The sequence below is a fragment of the Cervus canadensis genome, chromosome 4, assembly GCF_019320065.1.
Source record: "Cervus canadensis isolate Bull #8, Minnesota chromosome 4, ASM1932006v1, whole genome shotgun sequence".
In the NCBI taxonomy this organism is placed as follows: Eukaryota; Metazoa; Chordata; class Mammalia; order Artiodactyla; family Cervidae; genus Cervus; species Cervus canadensis.
In genome coordinates this window covers 37,166,333-37,191,824 of record NC_057389.1, presented here as the reverse complement: position 1 = coordinate 37,191,824, position 25,492 = coordinate 37,166,333, and the positions used below count along the sequence as shown (strand labels likewise).

The 25,492-nt window shown below is 41.4% G+C and overlaps 1 protein-coding gene across 4 annotated transcripts in view; it reads right to left on the bottom strand.

Annotated features, from left to right (window-relative positions):
- Positions 1-5,499: 5,499 nt before the first annotated feature.
- Positions 5,500-25,492, bottom strand: part of ATP10B (ATPase phospholipid transporting 10B (putative)) — a 357,164-nt gene continuing 337,171 nt past the window's right edge. For all 4 annotated transcript variants that reach the window (XM_043464791.1, XM_043464792.1, XM_043464790.1 and 1 more), the window contains 4 exons: positions 24,973-25,053; positions 23,564-23,668; positions 14,251-14,438; positions 5,500-8,632 (listed from right to left, as the gene is read on the bottom strand). In XM_043464791.1, the coding sequence (XP_043320726.1) occupies positions 8,185-8,632; positions 14,251-14,438; positions 23,564-23,668; positions 24,973-25,053 (822 nt within the window). In that variant the 3' untranslated portion in view covers positions 5,500-8,184. The remainder of the gene's footprint in view (positions 8,633-14,250; positions 14,439-23,563; positions 23,669-24,972; positions 25,054-25,492) is intronic.

The window sequence follows — 25,492 nt, the reverse complement described above, 5'->3', positions numbered from 1 at the left end:
TTTATTTTTGCCTGTGCTGGGTCTTCACTGCTGTGTGAACTTTTTCTCTAGTTGAGGTGCTCAGTCTTCTCCTTGCCGTGGCTTCTTTTATTGTGGAACACCGTCTCTAGTCTTGTGGGCTTCAGTCATTACACTCCCAGATTCCGGAGCACAGGTTCAGTAGTTGTGGCACATGGGCTTAGTTGCTCTGAGGCATGTGGGGTCTCCCTGGACCAGGGATAGAACCCAAGTCCCCTGCTTTGGCAGGTAGATTCCTGACCACTGAGCCACAAGGGAAGCCCTTTAATTATCCTTTTGAAGAGCTGATTAGCCTGGTTCAAACACATCAACTCAAAAAAAGATTTCTTGTTGATAGCTTGAGTGAAAGCTTCAAGGGCATTTAGGAGTCAAATGAGTACATGTTCTTCCAGATGAGAATCACCAATTTGGAAATATGTAAAGATCTGAGAAATCTCCTGGCCAACCTCTTTATTTCATACAGAGAATAAGAGGAAAAAAAGTTTCCCAATAAGAAACTTGTAGTTTTGGGAACCAAATCTCTTGTCTCTAAATTCATTCAGGGTTTTTTTCAGTGGGTTGTAGAAGGAATGTAGCCTAGAGGTTAACATTTTGGGCCCTGGAATTGGGCATCTTGGGTTTGAATCTTGGCTCTTAGCCACATAATTGCCTGTTGACTTTGGGGAGAGCCTCAGTTTCTCCACCTTTAAAATGGGACAAGAAAGCCAATTTGTTATCTGCAGGGAACAAAAAAAGGTATATATTCCATTTGTCCTATTGTACAAGAGGTGTCTGATATGTAGGCAAGGGTTGATGTAAGGGTCTTTTAAAGAAAGAGCCTTTTGGCCAAAGGTATTCATCTCGCCCTCTACCTTACTACCCTGCATGAAGAACCCCTGTGTCTGTTGCTTCTTCAGCATGAGCACCCCAAACTGCTGTTAAAATTGATGAATTAACAAGATGGGATCTCACATTAGGTCATGATGTTCATTAACACTGTGGTCTGAATGACATCCTCCAATTTATCCTGAGCCAGTTGATGGATGGTGAGGCTAGGAGGGTGATCTGAGGACCTGCTTGGAAGGGCACCATGGCCCCATTTGGTAAATCACTTGTTGAGGGTACATGGGTACCCCAGAGGTTCCATTTTCAACATGGAACAGATCTAATCACTGTCCTCCAGCCACCAGGGGCAATGGAGGGTAGCAGAGGTGACTCAGTCTCTAGCAAGTTCACATTTCTTTCGGCCTTGTATCCCTCTCTGATTTCTTGCTCTTTAAGAAGAGGATGACTTCGTTAGAAACCTAGCAAACATTAAGTTCCTTGTACTCTCTTCTTGAAAGCTAAGCATCCCTGATAGTCTCTTGTAAATATTTATGTGTTTATTTGCTGCGTCGGGTCTTGGTTGTGGTGTGTGGGCTCTTCTGTTGTGGCGCATGGCATGTAGGCTCCAAAGCATAGTTGTGGCTTTTCAGGCTTAGCCGTGAAAGCTCAGTCGTTGTGGTGTGCCCCGAGGCATGTGGCATCTTAGTTCCCCCAACCAGGGATCAAACCCGCATCTCCTGCAGTGGAAGGCAGAATCTTAACTACTGGACCATAAAGGAAGTCCTGCTAATCTGTTATAAATGGGGAAAGCAAACGTGCGTTTCTTTTTACACTTTTGTCTTTTGCATTCAGTAAAAGGGACAAATACTACTTTGTCTGTGTGTGTGGGGAGCGGGAGGAGAATGTGAGTTCTCTTAAAGGCAAGATTTGAGACTCAGAAGCAGCAGTTGGTGGGGCTTCAGAATTCTGTTTCTGCTTCTGAGGACCAGAGAACTCAGAGGTGACTTCTGACTGGAAGAGCCCCATCCTTCACCCCCAGGCTGCCCTTTCGCAAACAGGTTGATACGAAGAGTTCTGGATTGATTCCATAGTCAAACAGATCAATGCTGGTTCACCTGCTGTGTGGTCTGATATTTTAAAATTTTACCCTTTTGGGTTAATCTTCTCTTTTTTAAACGTCCAAGCAGTCCTGGAAAGGACTGCCAGTTAATCTTTTACTATTGCTTGAAGAGTCCTCCTTGGGGAGTGTCAGGAAACCCCAATTCCAGTCTCTGTTCCAACTCCAAATTACGAGGTGACCCCAGGGACAGTCACTTATCAATCACCTGAGTTTTGTCATCTGCATCTACAGGAATCTCTCCCACCTCACTGTGTGGGAACATAGGTGAGCTCGGATAGGAAGGGCTCATGACATGGAAGAAAAATCACTTTTCTTCCAAGTTGAGTCAAGTGTCTGTCAGGCAGTCTCCCTTTGTTGCACTGGGATTTGAAGAAGGCTCCGAGGTGCCTCCCTGGTGCCTCCCAGGTCAGCATCCCTCACATGCCTGAGATGAACTTTCCCCAAGCCTAACCTGTGAGGAGCTGGCTCCTCTTGCAGCCTGAGAGTCAAGGGAGAGCTGGTGATTATTTCAATGTGGGCAGAGAAAGGGTATCGGGGCAGTGGTGCACACGGTACTAGAGCTTGTCTGGGTGTTTTATTTGTATAGTAAGTGGTTGTTTTTATAGAGAAGCATGGAGGTGTACTGATGGAGGTTACAGGAGAGTGTAGCTCCTCTTTGCCCATCCGTTATAACGCACTTGGAGTGAGCTGACAGTGGAGTGAACTGCCTCGGGCTGCCTCCTGCCAGCTTTAATGGCAGCTGCCCTGCCCCTTCCTTGGGTATTTGCAACTCTTTACTACCTACTTATCTGAGAAAGGCAACCTGGGGCCTCAGTGAGGCTTAGGGTGTCCATTATCTTCCCAAAAGGTTGCAGCCTTCTACACTCACCCTGAGACCAGTCCCCATCTATGATTTTCCTTAACAGCAAGAGTTACCATATTGCTGGGCTCTGCCATGTGCCAAGCCCTGGGGTTGCATCAGAGAAGATCACAGACTGCCTTCCTGTGGTATCTTTGTGTGTATGTGTGTGTGTGGGGGGGTGCACATGCACAAGACTCAAACAACTTCACCAGTAGTAAATTGATTTACCAGGGGTCCTTCCCCTACTGTAACCAGCCTCCCCAAAATAGTTTTTAGAATCACAGGATGTTGGAACCAGTCCAGTTCCTGTCCTGAGCATTTGGGGAATCTGAGTGAACCTCACTTTGAGGTTGAAACTTGGGGAAGCTTTGTCCAGAGTCACGGCAGAAACTGTGGGCAGAGCTGGAGTGGTAGGTCTGTCCTCTGACTTCTGGCTCGGCTCCCCCAGATCCTATTATTCCTGCTCCGGCTGCAGGAGGAATGCAGCAGTTCCTCAGGTACCTCTGGTGCAGCAATTCCTCCCCCAATGCTAGATGCTAGGTGGCACCAGCACGCTTTGGAACAGAAAGGCTCCTGTCTAGCTTCTATCTGAAAACGTTTGAATCCTCAGTGTGGGCGGCCTGGAGTCCTGGCTGAGCGCTCTCCTCTCCTAAGGCCCTCATGAGGCTTGCCTGCCTGGGGGGCCACCCCAGATCACAGTCCCATCTCCTTCACCCAGGGAACCCATCCCAGATGCCTTGGGGACCGGTTTGCTGGCTACCTGGAAGAATTCACTCCTGTGTGATTGATTTCTTTTGGGGCCTCTCTGTGCAGAATGGAAAGTTCTGCAGGGTGATCTTTCCAACTACTCTGCTGAGTTCTGAGCCAAGTTCTTTGCGGTTTCTGTTCTTTCAGGACATTGTTGCTGTCCAACAAGGCTGGCTGATGCCACTGAGGATGTGAGGCAGTGTGGAAGGAGACCGTAGCCACCCAGCCCAAATTGCCCACTTGTAGCATCGTGAGTATATGAATCATTTTGGGGGTGGTTTGTTATGTTGCAGAAGCTGATTGAAATAGGAGAGAACAGTGCAGTAGTCTCCCCTTATCCATGATTATCCTGTCCATAGTTTCAGTTAACCTGTGGTCAATCTTGGTCCAAAAATACTAGAAAATTCTAGAAATAAGTTTAATTGCTTGCTTTTATGAGCAGTTTGATGAAATCTTATACCTTCCCACGGGGCATGAATCATCTCTTTGTCTAGCGTGTCCACATGGCATATGCAACCCTACTGCTCAGCATGCTCTGGTCTTGGTTTTCAGATCAGTGGTCCCAGTATCACAGTGCTTGTGACCAAAGTCACCCTTACTTTACTTATTGATGGCTCCGGCACACACCAGTAGTGATGCCAGCAATTTGGATATTCTCTTAGTACACCTAATTTATAAATTTTATCATAGGTAAGTGTACATAGGTAAAAACATTGTGTATGTGTGTATGTATAAAGTGAAACTGAAAGTCACTCAGTCGTGTCCGACTCTCTGTGACCCCATGGACTATACAGTCCATGGAATCCTCCAGGCCAGAATACTGGAGTGGGTAGCCTTTCCCTTCTCCAGGGGATCTTCCCAACCCAGGACTGAACCCAGGTCTCCCACATTGCAGGCAGATTCTTTACCAGCTGAGCCACCAGTGTATGTGTGTGTATTTATATTTTATATATATATTTTATAAATATATATTAACATATAAATATATATTTATATTTTGCTGTTATATGTGGTTTCAGGCATCTACTGCAGGTCTTAGAATATAATCCCCTCGAGTTAGGGGGGACTGCTGTATCTACGTTGAAGGGTTGCAGTGAGGTTTACATGATAATATGAACTTAGATCTGTCCCTAGCACACAATAAGTGAATACAGTTGTTACCACTAACATCATCATGGGGCACTGCCTCTTGCTTTTTGGGTTCTAGACCCAAGGACGACCTTTCTTTTCTTCCTCCTCCTCCTCTTCTCCCTCTTCCTTCCCCCTCCCTCCTTCTTCCCCTTCTCCTTCTTCCTCCTTTATTCTATATCAAACTCTACCCTTTTGAGGGCTTTCATACTTGATTCTCTCCATTCAGAATGGTCCTTCCCTGCTACCTTGTTTTCAGGGTTAGGGTCTCCTCCTTGAAAAAGCCCTCTGGTCACCCCAGCAACCCCTGCCTCCCATCCTTACCATTCTTGTTTCATTTCATTATGTTCATTATCACATTTATTGATTCCTTGAATATTGTCTGGGTCCCTTCTAGACTAAATCCCTTGAGAGCAGGAGCTGGGCCTGTATGCTTGCTACCCACCACACTGCTGTGTACAGTGGGAACTCGCTTGGTGTTTGAATGAGTGGGTGAAAAGAGGCACCTAATCAGTATGAGTTTGAGGTTGGTGTCAGGCTCCCAGGAAGAGGACACTATCCAGGTTGGAGTTTCAGAGAGAGAGAGAGAGAGGACTGTGCATGCTGCTTCTAATTCTTACAGCTGTTTAGGTTTGTGTCACAGTCTTTGCTGGGTCAATTATCTTCTTGATACCCTATGTCCAACAAGGATATGGCCTTCTTTAAGAAAGAGGTGGGTTTCTCACAACCCCAAGCACATTGTCAGGCATCTAGGAGGGGCTTAACAGAAGTTTATTGGATCAATAAATGGATGGATGAATGAGTGGATGTCAAGAAAGATGGATGGGCAGTAGTACTCAGACTGTAGGCAATGATGGGAAACCATGTTTATTTTTTTCTTTTAATAAAGGATAATATGTTCCCAGTCAATCTGTAAAAGGTCATGAATGTATAAAAATGTATTAATTACAATCATTAGCATTATGTTACAGAGAAATAGTTGTTATAACCTTTTCCCCTAAGATGGCACTTGGACGGACACACTTGGTTTGCTTCACAGAAAAGGGCAAGAGTAGGCGACCAGTTGGCCTGGTTGGCCCGGGACTGAGGAATTTCCCAGGCTCTGGGGCTTTCAGTGCTAAAGCTGGAAAAAGCCCAGGCAAACTGGGATGCTTGGTCATGCAAGAAAGAGAGCAGGATGAGAATGTCAGGTGTGCTTTGGCATTTAGGTACAGGTGATATTTTCTCAACTTTTCTCCACAATTTTGCTTCCTCTTAGCTCTCAAATAAAAATCCCTGGGTGTTACAGCTTTCAAAGGGTTTGAACAACCCCGTGTAATTTTTACTTGATCCTTATGCCGAGTCTGGGACGTAGGGCAGGGGAGGCATGCTACATCAATGCTCCTGGCTCCTAGAGAATATGGGGCAGAGAAAAGGTCCACATCTCCATCTCCTGAGGCCAGTGCTCTTTCCACTACTCTGTTCTTTTCTGAAATGTCCCACCTGTCTCATCTGGCTTTCAGGAGTGGACAGGAAACATAAAGGAAAAGGAAGGACCCTGAGATCCAAGCTTTGGTTCAGTCCCCTCATTTGGGACAATTTATATTATTACTGCTTTGCCTGATACATTCACCTGCTCCTCCTTGGACCGTCCTCATGAAGGATTCCCCTGAAGCCCCACCAGCTGGCCAGTGCTGGCACCATTATGTGGCAAAGTCAGTGAGAGAGACCCAGTGTATTGACCCTAGGATGATGCCCCAAATGGCCCTTCCAGTTAAGGTTTGCCAGCAGGATGGGCAGGAGACCAGCTTACTCTGCCATCTGTTGGCTTGATTGTTGAGCTCTTTTTGGGTGCTTTTGCTGAGAAGTTATTCAAGTGATGTCAATTCGTGGGGTGGCTGTGACTTGCCACAATTGTTTCCACCCTTGTATCAATGCTTGTTGCTCAGTATCTAGGTACCACCCGCCTTAAGCGGGTACTCACCTTAAAAGACTGGTGACAGGCTATCTTTGCCCATTATACAGCTTGCTTCTCTTGACAATGTATTAGAATCCTATCATCCATTCTTTATTCCAACACTGTTTTCCATACAAGTCGTCCATGTAATTCTTTTTCCTGTGAAGTGAGACTTGCTCTGGCTCTCCCCTATTCAGCTGAAGCCTGTGATGTTCTGGATGAATGGGGTTTAACATTGGTTCTACTCTTTCAGATGCTGTTTGGGCTCAGAGTTGCTCTATCATCTGGGTTGTCTATTCTGGGTACAGCTGTGCAAAGGTTTGATCTTGGAGTTTGCCTTTTCTGAGAGCAGAATGAGGATGGGTACAGGTTTCCCCTGCAGTCTGAAAGTAGAGCGTTACTATGAAAAATGTCAAAAGCTGAAATGGTATAAACAAAGAAGCAGTTACCTTAGGATACATCTTGCTAACAGATGTACAAAATAAACTGAGATAAGGCACAGATGCTCAGATAGAGTTCAAAGCTATGGCGGTTTGATTCTGAGATGCTGTGCAGTTCCCAGGGAAGGAGGTTGGCAGCGCCACTGAATGCTTGGTTAGAGGTAGCTTGCACCTCTAACCACTACCTCTAATCACTGGCTGCAAAACAAATACTGAGTGCTCTCTTCACCTTTTGTTTACCAAAAGGAAAAATTCTCTTTGGATTTCTTTTGGCTAGCAACAATAAGTACTAATATAGGTTTTTCCTTAAAGGGAAATGGTGTAAGGCAGACTTTGGAGAACTTGGGGATATTTATACTTTTATTTAAAAATAAATAAATATCTTAAAGAAGAGTGCTGCCTATGTCCTCTTGGTAGATTCCCCAGACTGTGGGACACGTGGCCTATTAGCTAAAGCATGGGGTCATTGGTGCACCTGTTCACTTTCACATGCTTGTTTTCTTTCTGCTCTTACACTAGCTGTGGCCTTACCACCTTTGGAAGTGTCTGTGGCTCTGAGTTCAAATCTGGTTTTAATCTTCAGATGTCCTTTTCTTTGGCTTAGAGCAGACCCAACTCTGAGAATGGAAGAGATGTTAACCCTGACATGACCATTCCTACAGTACTCTTGAGATGAGGCATTGTGTGTATGAGACTCTTCTGAAACTTAAACTCTTGGCACTAAGGGATGAGGTGATGGTTTGACAAGCCCAGAAACTTCTAAATCTTGAGATATCAGCTAGGTCAAAACACTTCTTGGCATCTTGGAATCTGATGCAACCCAGTTATGTTGGGTTGTAGGCTGTCATTATCCAGAGGCTCAGAGAATCTCTCTGGGCTAAAGAATGAAAAAACTCAATGCAATAGAAATATAACCTCCTTATAAAAAACCATTTACAAGATGTGCTGCCTGGCAGCAGGAGAAAACTAGAGGTTGACTGATTTCCAGTTCTTTTTTGTTAAACCCCTTGGGGCCAGCACGTCTTCTAAGGGTGGGGAGAAGAGAGTAAGACTGGCACATTCTTTCTTCTTTGAGGAGGAAGAGTCGTGATTAATTAAGCCACTGACCGGGTGGCCTCCTCTGAGTGTGTACAGATGTCTGTTAGGCCCCTCATATGGTCAGTGAGCTCTGGGATCGGCGGTGGCTGCCCCGGCTGAAGGGCCGGTTCAAGTTAGTCTGTCCGCTTGAGTAGGCTCCGGACGCCATCATCCTACTAGGCTCTAGGAGCAGGTGCTCCCCAGATGAGAATTTAGCCCAGGAGTCCCCTGAGTATGGGTCGTCCCTTGTGTGGTCTCTGCTGCATCTCTCTCCAGGCAGTACCCAGTCCTCCTTGTACCTCCGCTCAGCGGGGCTCGAGTTCTTTGGGGTGCTCTGATCTGAGGCAGGCGACCCCAGACGGTTGATGGGCTGGGCCTCTCCGGAGATGGTAGCAGGCCTCTGGTGGCTTCTCCAGCTCTGGATTTCCAGCTCTCTCTTGTCCATGGGTAGTTTGTCAATTTTCTGAGCTCTTAGGATTGGAGACGTCCCATATGTCACTTGTAGAGTCAGGAAAAAGTACCTGGGGGAGAATAACAGAATAAAGATATTTTGTGACTTCTGACTTCTCGAATTTCAGCATTGAAAGGGCCCTTAGAATCCAAGTCCCCACCCAGCAGAAGATCCCCTTTGCTGCTCTGTTAACTGATGGATTGAATCTATGTCCAAGCACTTCTGGTACTGGGGGAGTTCAACAACGAAATGTAACAGCTAACATTTGTTATGTACTATATGCATAACTCATGTTATTCTCCCCCAAATCCCAAACAGTTCGTACTTTTGTTTCCCACTATGTACAGACATGGAACCTGAGGCACTAAGAGACTGAAAGATTTGTCCAGAGCCATACAGTGGTTGAGCTGTGGTCAGGACCCAGTGCCCTGGATTCTGATGCTTTCCTCTCATCAACTATGCATGTTGCAGTCCATTCTATTTCTGGGCTGTTCTAATTTAGGCAAATTTACTTGCTTTGGGGTGTTCACTCTTTGTGGAACTTAATAATTTTTAAGTAGTTTCCCAATGCATATTCTTTTCTTGAATCCATGGGCTATGCCAACTTCACAGCATCAGTATATTATCACTATTTGCTAGATGAAGATACCATCAAGGTCCCAAATGACAAGCTGGATTTCCTAAGGTCTCCTGAGGAGTTGACAGATCTCCCTGATGGTTAACTCATGATTCCTCTCTCCTGCCAAGTTGCCTGTAGTGGACTCTGGAATAGAAGTCTCTATATGTCTCCTATTCCAAGATGAAGTAGGAAAAGGGGGTAAGAAGGTGATTAAACCTATGTGATCTATATCATTAGAAGGACTGATGTTGAAGCTGAAACTCCAGTACTTTGGCCACCTGATGCAAAAAACTGACTCATTTGAAAAGGCCCTGATGCTGGGAAGGATTGAAGGCGGGGGGAAAGGGGGACGACAGAGGATGAGATGGTTGGACGGCATCACCGACTCAATGAACATGAGTTTGAGTAGGCTCTGGGAGTTGGTGATGGACAGGGAGGCCTGGCGTGCTGCAGTCCATGGGGTCATAAAGAATTGGACATGACTGAGCAACTGAACTGATCTAAGCATATACAATCTTGTGGTTCTCGGCAATTTATACTCAGTCTTTGGGTGTTAGTTTATCTAAAAAGTAATTCAGTTGGTACCGTTTTCTTAGATTCCATATTTGCAGGGAAAGAATAGAGACACAGACCTAGAGAACTGACTCGTGGACACAGGGAGGGAAGGAGAGTGTGGGAGAAGTTGAGAGAGTAACATTGACATAGATACACTACCATGAGTTAGATACAGCCGGCGGGAAGCTGCTATATAGCACAGGGAGCTCAGCTCTGTGCTCTGTGATGACCCAGAGGGGTGGGATGGGGGAGTGGCTCAAGGTGAGGGGATCCAGGTACACTTACAGCTCATTCACATTGTTGGAAAGCAGAAACTAATACAACATTGTAATGCAACTATAATAACTAAAAAATAAACTAAAAAACAACTAAAAAATAAAAAGTAATCCAACTGGTCCAGAGGACATCCAGGGTCTTTTCCAAAAATAATTCTTATTATTATTTTTTTTAACTTTTTAAGAGTCTTATACCCAGAGAGGCTCTTACCTTCTATTATGTCTAAAAGATTCTGGATGACCTCAGTGTGAGCAGGGGTTTCTGAAGACCACTATAGATCCTACGGAATCAGAAACTTTCCCCCACTCTTTCTCATCTCACTCAGGGAGGCAGTACAGGTGGCCACGGCTGTGTGTTTCAGGAAAGACTCAACTTTTGCCTGGAAACTAGAATTTCCACCGTTTAAACATTCCCCCAAGCTATGAATTTCCTTCTCTGTGCATTTAGTGAACAAATAACCATCAAGTTCCTACGATGGGCCAAGCCCTGAGGGATTAAGCTGTGAAGCAGACTGACAGGATTCTGGCTGTCAGAAGGTACGGGAACCAGAGTTGGAAGCCACGGGAACAGTGAGTGTCACACACAAGATCTGATGTTAGAGACCTTCCTCGAGGAGGAAACAATAAAGCTGAGGGCTGAGGGATGCACAGGAGGGAGCCAGGCAAAGGGCGGGTGAGAGCCAGATCCTGGGCAGGTAGCTGCAGTGTGGAGGCTGAGGGCAGGAGTGGGCTAAGAGGACACAGGCGCTGGCAGGGCCAGAGCAGGCAAGGACCGCGGGGAATGTCTTGGGTTTTGTACATTATTGTGAAGGCCTTGGCGAGCCCTTGGAAAGTTACAAACATGACACGATCACACTTTGACACAATGATAATGGATTAGGGTAAACCCAATAGGAGACTATTGAAATAACTTGGAATGAAAGAATTATAACCTATGAGACTATTGAAATAACTTGGAATGAAAGAATTATAACCTATCTATGGTGGTGGCTATAGAAATGGAAATAGCAGATGGATTCTATTTAACAAGATAAAACTATCAGGTCCTGGCAATGGGTAAGAGAGGGCCAAGTGGTGGTGGGTGGTGTCAAGGATAATTCTCATGGGCCTGCCTTGATCCTCAGTGGGTAACTGGATGGAAGGAACTTGGGAAGAGAGCCATGTTTCTGGGAGGGTGGTGGTGATAGAAGGTAGATCATGAATTAAATTATGCGTGTCTGCCACTTTCCTCAGATGTGGCATGTCCAGTGCTGGCGGGGCACAGGTAGCTAGAAGGATGTATTTGGGATTCTGGAGAAAGACCTGGGCTGGGAGTTGATATTAGAGATTCATCTGTAAAAAATGACATTTAACTTCACAATAACGATTGCTATGTTTATGGAAAGAAGTTAGAAGACAAAAGAACCTAGGACAAACGCTTGATGTACACAATGTCACCTTTGAACCAGCAGGTAGGAGAAAAATCAAGAGAGTGTTGTGTTACTGAAGCCAAATGGAGTATACAAGGACTGTTGGGTTCTACCTAGTGTAGCTAATTTTGCTGCGTTGTGTTTTAAAGTTGGTGTGTTAGTTATTTTACAGATAAAACAAAAGCTTGCTCTCAGTTTAAGAACATCATACAGTTCCTTTATACTGGTTGAATTAATTAGACTAAGATTAGTGAGGTCATGGTTAGTGGATAATTATCACAAGCTTGGTGAGTGAAATCAATCTTATTATAAATACAGCTTACATCTTTAAGTGAACAAATACAGTTTTCTACAACAAACGTTCTGCCATGTAGATTTCTGTAACAAAAATTAATCATTCCAAGGTTATAAGTTAACAGTCCTTGGAGCTATTAAAATAATCCTTTCTCTGTCAAAGGAAATCTCTTTGTCTTTCTTAGTAAACAGAATTAAGTAGGAATTCAAGTTTATGATGATCTAGAATAAGCAGAGATTTAACTTGCATGCTATGGTAACTGGCAAGAAAATATTTGCTAACTTTTCCCTAGCTTGCCCCTCATCTGTTTAACAAGATATAATGGTGAGTGTTTGTCTTTTCCAAGAATGTTTGTGCTTTTCAGTGATTCTTATCAAGCTGGTAGCCTCTGGCTCCAAGTGTGTCTTCTAACCAAGAATAAGACAAAGAAGCTGGAACTCTTTGTAGATGATGAACTCTTCCTCTACCCCAAAGTAGACACTGAACAGAGAGGTCAGTCCTTGGTCAGAGGTGATCACAACCACATTTAACCCCAAAAGTGTGGGTGAAAGCATTTAACACAGACACCTGATACTCTTTTCCAACGAGGGCAGGACCTTTAAGGCCCAGTCTCCCAAGGGGGTGGGGTGGGAAATATGTCCTCTGAGGCTTGTGCTTACTTGACTCCCAGTCTTCAGTCTCAGGGCCCTTGATTAGTGCTAATCACTCTTACCTGGACTATATGTCTGAATTGTCCACTGGATGGTAGAGTTCTTGAGAGAAAGAGCCCTATTTTATTCATCTTTCTATTTCCTTAACATCTTTTTTTCTCATTTATCTCTGAGGGCAGCCTTTGTGATGAGAATTATGCTAACTGTGGATTATAAATGATAACAAGGAGGATACTTCTTTCTAGGAGTTCATGACAAACAGATAAGACAGACAGTATGTGGGATAAAGGTAGTGATGGATATAACCAGGTAACGGGAACACATGATCTGTTTCAGCTTAAGGGTGGTAGGTGAAGTCACAAAAGGGTTCAGGAATTGGTCACACCTGGAATGATGTCAAAGGATGGAGGAGGTCTGGTAACAGGAAGGACATTTTGAGTAGAAGGGTCAGATGAACACAGGCAGGAAGACGAGAGGGCATGCAGACTTCAGGGAAGTCCAAGAAGCACGATGATGTGGAGCCCAAAGTTTGAGGCAGGGACTAGGGAGATAAGGCTTTGGAGACCAGGAGGGGCCAAGCAGGAAGACTGTGTATACTTAGAACCCCCCATCTATTGAGTTTACAGGAGTGTTTGTCATCTTGATATGTTCAGCCTCTAAACCCTGCATCAGATGTCAAGGTTCTGAGGTGTCTTAGGAAGAAGAAAGGGAGCTCAAACTAGGTTAAGCAAGCTGCCAAACTCATTAAAAGAATCAAAGCGTGCTAATGACTTTCTGCCTTATTTTGGATTAGAAAAAGTTCTGCACAGTGTTGCGATGGCCTCTTGACTATGGTTTATAATGGTAAAGTAGCTGAATTTCAAAGATTCAGAGTGACAAGATCCTGAGGATGGAGAGGGGCTAGGTCTTGCCTTTGGGTACAGCATCATTAAGTTCACCAAATACTCTTGACTATAGAGTGTAGGCTGGAGAATAGAACACTGGCCTCTGAGTTGGGAGAACAGAATCTCCCTGTCATTGGTGATGAGCTGATGGACACATTCTGGTTCCTCTTGGGACCTCTGCTGTCCCATGAGCAAGTGGGACTACAACCACAGCTCTCTCTAATTTCTTAGGTGATTTTGAGAAAGCAAAATGATGAACTAGATAGAAAAGTATGTGTCAAGAGTAAACTCCAAGGACAAGTGAGGCATTGTTGTTGCTAGTTTTTTTTTTGAAAAGGTGACTGTAGAGGCTATAGACTGGAAATGTTACAAATGGTCGCTCTGCAGAAATGATTTATTTGGCTAATATAGGGTGTGTGTATGTGTATGAGTCTGTGTGTGTTTTAACAAATTTGAGCAGTATTTAAAAGTTGGATATTTCCTGCAAAATCTGTGGGAAAAATCTAAAGCTCTGAAATGCTCATCTCGATTTTTCCTTGTGGCAGTGATAGGCTGAAGCTTAGAAGTTCCTTCCCCAATGCCTGTACTTCACCTGGATTGCTGCCGTTGCTTACCTGTCCCTGAAGGCATTTGAAAGTGAGACTCCTGGACTGATGAATAAAGGACTACAAGAGCTTTTCAAAATGATTCTTTATACACAATAAGATTTGTATGGCAGGAGGGGAGTAATGAGTACTCTCATTTAAAGGTGTCATACAGAGGCCAGGCCAGATTTGGTGACTTTGCTGCTCTGTGGCTGCCCTGGGACCAGACACCATGCTGTTTGCCTCCAAGTTCATTGTTCTTGCTGTCCTAGCTCCCTCCCTCTGGAACAAGAGCCTCAAGCATCCCAGCTGGGGTCAAACTCCTGACTCTCAGGCTATGAGAATGGCTACTGGAGGAGAGTGGTAGCTCTAGGAAGGAAACAGCACCCCAAACCTTGGGAGAAACCTTGCTCAAACCTTGGGAGAAGCGCCACGGCCGGTGTGAGGAAGCAGACCAGGTAGAAAGTGGGGTCTGAGAGCTGGCCTTCCATCACCTGGTAGGGATTGGTGGGGCTGTTGCAGGTGACGCAGATGGCATTGTACAGCAGGGACACCACAAAGTACATCAGGAAGCTGCCTGCCAGAACAAGCCCGTGGATGAAAGTCTGTGGAAGGAAAGAAAACACTGCTGAGGGGATAGTTTAGATGAGGAGGGAATGCGCTCACGCTACTTTAACTTTGTTTTAAACTTTTCTTTTTTGGAAATGCAACGTACATATAAACCATTTTTAAAAGTGTGCCATTTAATGGCTTACTATAAAGTAAATACCTATGTTGCTACCCCCCAGAATTTGAACACAGATACCCCAGAAACCCCAAAATCACCTTGACTTTTGTGATAATTTTCATGCTATTCTTTAGTCTTAAAAAAGTTAGTTATATTCTGTGTGACTTTTGTCTTTTTTCCTTAATGTTATGCTTGTGTGATGAATGAGCCTTTTCCACATGTGGCTGTCAGCTATTCATTTCTGAAGCAGCAGTCTTCTGTAGTCTGATCTCAGTTTCTCCTGCCTCTTTAATGCTTCTTCCAATTCTTGTCCTCTTGTAAACTTACTGCTGATTTCATATAATTTCATTTCCACCTCTACTAGTTTGAAAGTTATGCATTTCAATTCTTTCAGTGATTACTCAATAAATGACAGTAAGCAATCTTAACTTACTGTAGTACAAAGTTTATATGTTTCCCTCCTCCTAAATTATGCAAAGGCTTTAGGATAAATTAACTCTGTTTACCTTCCTCCTGATTTATATCTTTTTTTCTCTGATTTATATCTTATTGCTATTATTTATTTAAATTCTATCATCTTTGTAAATCACACAAGTCATTATTACAGTTAAATATGGTCAATAGTCTTTAAGATTTACTTACATGCTTGACACTTTCTATGCCTTCATTATCTCTTGCATTTTGGGTTTTCCATCCAAACTGTATTTTCTTATGCTTTTTTAAAAAAGTTTGTATTGAGGTGTAATTGATTAACGATGTTGCATTAGTTTCAGGTGTATAGCAGAGTGATTCAGTTATATATATACAAGTATCTATTCTTTTTCAAATTCTTTTCCCATTTAGGTTACTACAGAATATTAAGCAGAGTTCCCTGTGCTGTATAGTAGGTCCTTGTTGGTTATCTGTTTTAAATATAATGTGTACATGTCAATCCAAAACTTCTAGTCTATCACCTACCTCTTTTCCCCCAGTAACCACAAATTTGTTCTCTTAAGTCTGTGTTTCTGTTTTGTAAATAAGTTCATTTGTATCATTTTAAAAAGATTCTGCCTGTAAGTGATATCACGTGATGTTTGTCTGTCTCTGTCTGACTGACTTCACTTAGTGTGATAATCTCCAGGTACATCCATCCATGTTGTTGCAAATGGCATTATTTTACTCTTAATGGCTGAGTAACATTCCACTGTATATACGTACCACATCTTTATCCATTCCTCTATTCAGCCATTCATTGGACATGTCTATTCAATCAAGACAATAGCCATATCTTGGCTACTGTAAATAGCACTGCAGTGAACATTGGGATCGCTTTCCTTGTACTTTTAGTTGATCTTTGAACAACAGGGGTTTGAACTGCGTGGGTCCACTTACATGTGGATTTTTCTCAAAAATACTGCAGTATTGCCTGATCCATGGTTGGCTGAATCCACAGATACAGAGGACTGATTATGGGACTTGAGCATCCATAGAATCTGGTATTTGCATTGGGTCCTGGAACCAGTCCCCAGTGGATACTGAGGATGGCTATACATCCTTTAGAATTTTCCTTTAGTGGAAGTCTGCTGGTGATATATTTTCTGATTCATTATTTCATCCTCATTCTTAAAAGATATTTTTTATCTTTTTTGGAAGCTATTTTCTTTTAGTATATTTAATATAGCATTTCACTATTTTCTGGGCTTCCCAGGTGGCTCAGATAGTAAAGAACTTGCCTGCAATGCAGGAGACCTAGGTTCAATCCCTGCATTGGGAAGATCCCCTGGAGAAGGGATCTTCAGTATTTTTGAGGCTTTCCTGGTGGCTTAGATGATAAAGAATATGCCTGCAATGTGAGAGACTTGGGTTCGATCCCTGGATTGGGAAGGTCCCCTAAAAAGGGAATGGCTACCCACTCCAGTTTCCTTACCTGGAGAATTCCATGGACAGATGAGTGTGGCGGGCTGCAGTCCATGGGGTCACAAAGAGGCAGACACAACTGAGGGACCAACTTTCACTATTTTCTGGCTTCTATTGTTGCTACTGAGATGTTAGCAAAACTTTATCTGTTGTTCCTTAGAAGGAAACCTTTATCTCAAAATCTGGCTGCTTTATGATCTTTGTCTTTAGTGTTCTATAGTTTTCTGAGAAGCATGGCGTTTTTTAAAAAAATTATCTTGCTTGAGTTTTGCTAATATTCTACTTTTGTTTTATATTCTCGATAATCTGACCAATTCACTAATTTTATCCTCAGCTCTGCCTAATCTGCAGTTAAGCCAGCCATTGAAATTTAAATTACAGTTATTGGATTTTTTAATTTCTAAAAGTTTTACTTGGTCTTTAAAGAAAATCTTTTAGGTTTCTTTGTATGGCTTACCATACATTCTTGCAGATATTTTAAAGCTTATTCGTCTTTAAACATAGCAAACAAAAACTTCTCTATGAGTTATTTCTGATAATTCAATACCTAAAATATTTGTTACTGATGTATGTGCTTGTGATCCTTATTGATGAGTCCTTGTTTCATTTGAACTTCATCATTTGTGTGTGTGTGTTTAAAACTTTTTCTTAACTCATTTGAGAGTTATTTAAATTTCTTAATACAATCAGTTGTTATATAGTGTAAATATCTTAATGTCTACTGTTTGGTATTATAATTGAGGTAGAGTTGATTGTGCAGCACAGTGATTTAATTACATATACATGGTCCATTTCCCAGGCTGTGTCCTTTATATTGACTCTTCCTGATGTGTTCAGCACAGTGGGGACAATCCCTACAGTCCCTGCTGGGGAGAGGAGTGCAGGTAGAGCTTCTGGGGCCCTAATGTAATGTGATCTCTTATTAGACTGTCACTACAGGAGCCTGGGTTTTAATTTCGGCAGACTTCATTGAACGTAATATTTGGAAATTTTCATTTTAGGCAGGGTTGCAAACACTCTCAAGAAAACATAGACTATGGCATAGCTTGCTTCACTATAATCCCACTTTCCCAGAGGTTTTGGTCTTTAATTATCCTATCAGCCTTTTCATACTTTTAGAGTGTGTATACATATATATACATACTCTTTGTATATGCTTGTGTACATATATATATACACACATACTCATTGTATATGTTTGTATATGTTTATATATATATATATATAATATTAAAATGTATATGCACACAAATTTATTTGTTTTCAGTGGAAGAAATGTTTTGAAATATCCTAGCCCCTATTCCTAGAGAACAGTTAGCTAACATTTTTCAGTCACTTAGGTGAGGACTGAAAGCTGACACAGCTGTTAAAATTCATGTTAGATTTCGAGACTTCCCTAGCTATCCAGTGCTTAAGACTCTCTGCTCCCAACGCAGGGGGCACAGGTTTGTGGAAATGTGAACCTGCACAGTGCAGCCAAAAAAAACCTCATGTTTGATTTCTACCCATGGAAGAAAGACACTCTCTCTCTGCTTCAAGCACTTGAGAAAGGGAAATACTTTCTTCATAATGATGGTAGTAGCTGACTCCTTTCCCTGGAGCAACAGAAATTACCAGTGACTACCAGGATACCTGGTCTAGAGATATATTAGGTGGATTAATAGTGTTGAATGGTGAGTGAAAGGAACAAGTTCTCTGTTCTAAAAAATGCAGTGCTCTGAGAAAGAAGGCTGAATGACTTCTTAAGTGAATCATTACTCACTTAATATACCTTGCGGTCTGATTATTTACAGGGCATTTTTGAAAGGTTAAAAAAATATCTAATGGTTAAAAAGGTCATGGAGAGAAGAGTTCCTCCTGTGAAATATCTTGTGTTACTGTTTAAAAAAGAATGTAACTACTGTGAAATACTTCAAGCACACAGACAACAAATCTCATGCATGCGATGTCCAGCTTTACCAGTTTTAACCTTATGCCATATATATGGGAGCAGAATCTGTCACTCCAAAATGTGTCTCTGGCGTCAGGATTACCTTGAGCTGGTTGTTTTTAAGAAACAGCAGACAGAGGAGAAGCTCTGAAAACTGAATAGACGTTTTCTTTTTGTAAGAGACATTTATACTTATAAGGGAAATCTCCATTTCTAAGGGTGTCTCCCTCTCTGTACTAGGAAAAAGAAACATTCTAAATTTCTAGAAAACCTTTATCAACTTCCACATCTGGCCTCCCCTAACCCCAAAACTTCTTTTGTCTTTAGTTCGTGATAGTATTTAAGGTGGTGGCTAGGGCCATAGTTTCCTGGTCTCTCTCATGTGTATAGGAAATACTGATTAAACTTTTGTTTTTCTCCCATTAGTCTGTCATTTGTTATAGGAGTGTCTAAGCTGAGACCTAGAAGGGTAGAGAGAAAATTAGTTTTTCTTCCTCTACACACATTTGCTTCAGATTTTATTAAAAGGAGCCTTACAGATACAATTCAACCACCATGTATCCCTTGCAAATGCCTTTTCTTTCTTCTTGAAAATAAACCATTTTCATCATTTTTATGTGTATTTTACATATACATGTTTATGTATCTGTGTTAATGGATACTTTTAAAATTTTATCATGTAGATATCCTTCTGAATTCTTTTCATTAGACAGTATGCTTTGGAGGTTTATTTTGTTGCTAAATGCTGTTCTATTCATTTTTAACTGTTCTAGTGTATGATTATGCTACTATTTGTTTTCCTGTTGGTGAACATTTAGGCTGTTTCTGATTTTTAAATTTTGCTTTAAAGAATAATGATGTAATATCTTATATATGTCTATGTATATACGTGTGTAAAAGGATTGTCCAGGTTGCATAGCTGGAAGTGGAATTGTGTCACAGCATGTGAATACTTCTAGCTAACTCTTTTAACATATTCTTCTAGCTATTTTCAAATTGCTTCTCCAGAGTGGTGCTATCAGTTTATAGTTCACCAACAGAACATGAAAGTTCCTAGGTTAGGCTTTATTATCTTTAATGAAGTGCTATTAACTCACTACTATGGTACTGTTATACTACATACTATAATATAGTATATACTATACTATATATTACAGTAGTATTAACCCATACCACTGAGTTAATTTGCCAATATATTATTTAGAATTTTTACATTTATGTTCATTGAGGAAACTGCTCTATAATTTTGTTTCCTAGGACTGTCCATGCTCATTCTGGTATCAGAATTTATTCTAGCCATGAAAATTGGATTGCTTATGTTTCTATTTTTTGAATCCATGAAAAAGTTGGTATGACATAGGAATTCTCTGTCCCTTATAAACTTGGTCAAACTCACCTTTACAATCCATTGGCTTTGTAACTTTAGGGATAAGATTGTTGATTTAGTTTCTAGAATGGTGATTGGTTTATTCAGCTTTGATGAATGATTTTGACTATAGTTGGGTAAATTTTACATTTAAAGGATTTAATTTGGTTTAATAATAATAATATTGATTCCATTGACCATTGTATACATGAGAGCTGCATCCATGAAAACAGAGGGCTCAACACCATTTTATATAAAGGACTTGAGGATCTGTGGGTTTTGGTATTTGCATGAGTCCTGGAACCCATCCCTTGAAGGTACTGAGACAACTGTGTATCCAAAATTGCAGTCTTTTTCATTTCTAGTACTGTTTTCATGGCCTTCTCTTTCTGTCTTCTTTTGGATCAGTTTAATCAGAGGTGAGTTTTTCCCCATTTTTGGCCACACTGCAGAATGTGGGAATCTTACTTCTGTGCCTAGGTATTGAATTCATGCCCTTGACATTAGGAGCATGGAGTCTTAACCACTGGACCCCCAAGGAAGTCCCAAGAGGTGAGTTTTCAGTAGGGTTTGAAGATCTCAGTTGTGGTCTTATTGGCCTTTCTTTGATTTTTCTCTCATCTTTTTTTCTTTTCTATTTTCTTTAGATTTACATGGTATTTTTTTTAAAGTTTCTTGTTGAAATTTTAACTTCTTTTTAATCTTTTTAATAGTAAAAGCTTTAGCTGCATCCTACAAGTTTGCATATATATTTTTATAGTCATTCAGCAGCAGTAAGTATAATTTCCATCATGATTTACTTTTGACCTCCTAAATGACATATTTAGATGTGCATTTTGAAATTTCCATGCATGTTAGGCTTGTTTGGCTGTGCTTTCATTGTTTGTATTTATTAATCTAAATGCATTATTATCAGATAATAAGTTCTTTATGATACTGATTCTTTCAAGTTCCTTTGTTATTTAGAATTTGGTCTTTAAATTTTTGGTGTATGGTCAGGTGTGTTTGAAAGATTCATATTTAGAATTTGTTTAGAGCAAGATTTTATATATTAGTGTTAACTACATTAGGTCAAGTGTGGTAATTTATTCAAAGGTTGATCTGTGTCTGTTTTGATAGAGTTCTATAAAAACATCATTCTAGAATTGTAATTTTTTCCATTTCTCTTCGTATTCACAGGATGAAAAAGTCCAATCTGATATTTCTGGCCATCATTTTCTTTGTTCTTACCTTTTCCTCTTTCCTACAGCCTGGGAAATTGATAGTTTCCTATATTCCTCTAATTTCTTTCCTTTCCTTTATGTTTAATCTTAAGTTTTTAATAATTGTAAGTATTAAGATACTTTAAGATTTAGGAGGTGCTAAATAAATTAGACTTTTATGGAACCATTTATGGTTGTGTATTTCTTATCCTATTCATACAATGAAGACTTCAGCATAAAATACCTACTGCATAGCCTTTCCTTACCATTACGTCGTTTCTTGCAGTTTTAGCTTTTATTTTCTTTCATGTTCTTGCATATTTCTTTCTTCCTTTAGTGAGGCTCTATAGGTGGTAGACCTTATAGAGTTTATCTAAAAATGTCACTTTTTTTTTTTTTTTTTTACCACAGGCTACTAAGAAGGGACAGAAACATGATATATACAAGTAAGAAGGGGGAGAAGGCAAACATACAGCTGTATTATTTGCCTTTGATTCTTCTGTTTGATAAAAGTAAATCATTTTCTCTTGACTGAATGAATATAGTAATGACCTAGGAGATTTTCGTGGCCTTCTTAGAGAATTAAAATCAGTGTTTCTCCACTGGTTGAGTGGATGTACTTACCTTGGGAATCTTTTTATTTATCAGTCCTAAGTGAACTATCACTTAAGTGTAGTGATAGTGTACAAATAGTGTAACTGTTTGCTATTTGGCCTTAAGTCTTTGAAGATAATTGCTCCACTATTTTTTGGTTTCTATTGTTTTATTGCTGTTAATTTTCAGGTAATTTGTCCATAGTCTCTGGCAGATTTTAAGACTGTTTCTTTTATATTGTACAGTTTTACTACCAGGCACTATATCCAGATTTATTTTGTCATTCTCAATGATGACCTCTTCAGTACTTCTCTAGCCATTCTTTCCTTGTTCTTCTATGACTTCTATTATGTGGCTGTTGGAGTCATGTATGCCAAATATCATTCCTCTGGATTACATTTTCATATTTATGTGGCATTCTGTATGAGTACACAATACTTTACAATTTTGGTAGTTTACTCTTAGCCAGTCTCCAGTCTAGAGTGAATTCCACAAATTGCATTTTTAGTTTCAGTGACAAGCTTTTTGCATTTTCAAGAGTTCTAAATATTTCCTTAGCTTGGTTCAGTTCTTAGTATTAAAATTATGACTGCCTTCTTCAGTTTCTGATAAAACTAAGTGGTTTCTCTGGTGGTTCTGAAAGAAATTTATTTAAGCTTGACTAGGCCTTTTTGTTTTTATCACTTTGTTCTATCTGTCATGGCGTGGATGGGAACTCTGTGACCTGGAAGCCCCCTTGGGTGGCTGTTACCAGCCACTGCTTGGTCTAGCTTGTGACAGTAGGGGGAAGGGAGGGAGTTCCACTGTAGAAGGTTGGGAATACCCTGAACCTACTTAGGGAAGTTTCTAAACATTTAATACAAATGCTCTCAGAAAGATTTGGTCTTTGCCAAGCTGAAATGGTTCTTTCCATAAAGTGATCTCCCTGCACCCATCAATCTTACCTCGTCACACTATTGGCACAGAGGTTAAAAGGTCAAGAGTCAGCCAGCTAGGGTTTAGGCTTGCTTCTGTTTTGCACTGCTTGGGGAAAGTTTAACCTCTTTATACTCATTTCTGTATCTATAAAATGGGAATTAGAAAAAATACCTAACACATGCATATGTTGCAAAATGATGTCCACAATAAATTCAGTAAACATTCATCACTTTTCAATACAGTTGACTCTTGAACAACACAGGTTTGAACAGCATAAATTCGCTTATACACAGATTTTTTTCCCACTAAATACATATTACACTACTGCATGATACACTGTTGCTTGAATCTGTGGATATGGAACTTCAGATATGGTGGGACAACTGTAAAGTTACACGTGGATTTTCCCGTGTGGAGGATTGGTGCTCCTAAACCCTAAATTGTTCAAGGATCAACTGTGTACGTCAAGCTTAAACTTATACAGTGCTCTGTGTCAATCATATCTCAACAAAACAAAACAAAACAAAAAGTCTATCTAAAGGGCTTTGGGAAGTTAAGTAAGAAAGTACATTAAAATCATACATATGTGTACCTGGCATGTGATTTTAAGCTCTATATTTTTTATAATTATCATTGACTAGTCAAATTTAATAAGAAAGCGTTACCATTTTGGATTACTAAAAAGTGATATTTGGACATACTTGAGATATACTAATGTGGAGACAGTCTTCTAATCTTTTACCCCCAAATTAAATGGACAGCACACCTCCCTAACATTGCCTCAAGTATGGTCAGTCAAATGTTTACCTTGTCTCTCAAACACCCGTGAATTTTGAAATCTAAAGTACCTGTTTTGGCAGTATACTGCCTCAGTGTATTATGTGTCTTAGTTTTTTCATCCTGACTAGATGGTGAGCAAGTTGAGCCAGCAATTTTATCTTCTCTACTTCTTTATCCCTATCAAAGTGGACCATAGGTATGAGTTCAGCATGTGTGTATTCAGTGGATCAATGATACAGAGAGAAGCAGCTCAAATCTGAATGCAGCCGATGGACAGGAACACAATTTTTAGGCCCAAAGAGCTTGGGGGCACTTACCCAGGTCTTCATTTCCATTGCCTGGTGCAAGAGGATTGTGGCAAGGGAGATGGTGTTGATGGGTGTCCCAAAGGTAAAAACGTCGATATCAGAGTCCTTGTAGGTCTGCAGAGTAGGAACGAACAGGCACTGTCAGCTGTGCCCATGGACTGAAGGCCTTGGTTTGGACAAGTGATTGTAAAGCGTCAGTGAAGGCAGGTGTCGAGGGAGGGGAAGGAGCGGGGAGAAGCTGTCCAGCTACCGTCATGTGGAACTGACTGCAGGGACAGACAGGAGGAGGAGTGAGTTGATAGGACTAAACTCTTCAAAATGCATTTGCAAAGGAAGCCACGAAGAGTATCCCAGAGCTTTGCAGAACGAGTAAACAAGAAATTGAGTACCTACCAGGCACAATGCCAACTGCTAAAGATACTCCTGTGTCCACTTTCAAGGAGTTTAGAGTCTCCTAGGCAGGAGTGGTACAGTTTAAGGGTGTAAATGCTAAAATGGAAGCAAGTGCAAGGCACTTTGGGAGTAGAGATGAGAAATCAGCTGAGACTGTAGTAAGAGGAATTGTTTTCTTGAAAAGAGAGAGAAAAGGCAGATCAGGCAGAGGCCAGAACGGAGGGTGAAAACTCCAAATCATCCTAGATGGAATAGTCCTAAATGGTAAGTCTGTTGATCACATAGTAAGGGCAAAAGAAGCCTGACTAGGAAGGGTATTGTAAACCAGAAAATTCTGAGAAAACACAAAATGTTTGCAGCCTCATCACCCATCATGTTGCTGTTTGCAAAAGAATGTGATCCAGAGACTAGGCAGACACCACTGTTTTCCTGGCACAAATCACTCCACATTTGAGCTCCTTGTCTGGGAAGAATACAGATATCCTATGCTACATACATTCTCACTCTTTAAACTGGGGAACCGAATTGAGATGGGGCTGGTATCCTGTGCTCTCGGTATTCTTGTTTTATTTCAGATAAGGCAGTAACCCTTATTGTCAGAACTTGGAAGCACAAATGTAAATACAAATCAAGAGGTATAAACTCAGACACCTTCACTGTTCAAGTAAGAAGCAGTAAATGAGTGAGTGAGGATGGCTAGGCATGACACACAAGGGCGTGGTGGGGACTATGACAGACTAGAGAACAGGTGCCCTATCTAAGCAGGGTGGTGAGTCAGCTCTGGATTTTGCCATGAACCAGTGTAATAACCGCTTTTAGTTTTTCAGAAGCTGGCAGAAACTAAGATGTTTTGGTAAAGTATTCTGACTTTCTAAATATGCTGGGTAGAGTGGAGTCTGCAGGCCTCCTATTTGGAGCCTCTGCTCTGAAGTGTCCAGAAAGATACTATTTGTCTGGGATTTCATATTAACGGGGCCAGTTCTCCCCTGCTGTTTGGAGGGTTAGAATGGGACCACACAACTTACCAAGTAGGGGATAAAGAAACAGACGAGGCTCTGGTAGAACGCATCCACCATGGAGATCCAGAAAGTCAGCAGGTTATAGCACTGCCAGGAAAGAACACATTGACAGTTAGCACCATCCAAGCAAGCCTCTATTCCTTGTAAGCACCTTTCTTGTGTCTGGCTGGGCCAGACAACATGGCACTTACAATGTTTCTTACCCTAGAGGCGATACAATGGAATGATCCAGAGCACAGACCTGGGAGTGACAGGACCTCGAGTCAAGTTCCAGGCCTGTGTGACCTTAGTGAAAGTCACTAAACTGCTTTGGGAATTGTTTCTTCTTCTTCCATAAGAAGTAGATTAAAACAGCACCGGCTAGATTTCCTTGAGTTTCAAGAGGTCTAAATATAACTGTGCTTTGGTGCCTAGAAGGGGCTTGGCTGTTAATGATCATTAGTACTAGTGCTGATACAAACTTGGTAAGTTTAGAGATTCTGAATAGCATCTGAAATGGAGCTCTCAATCACGGCCCAGGATTACA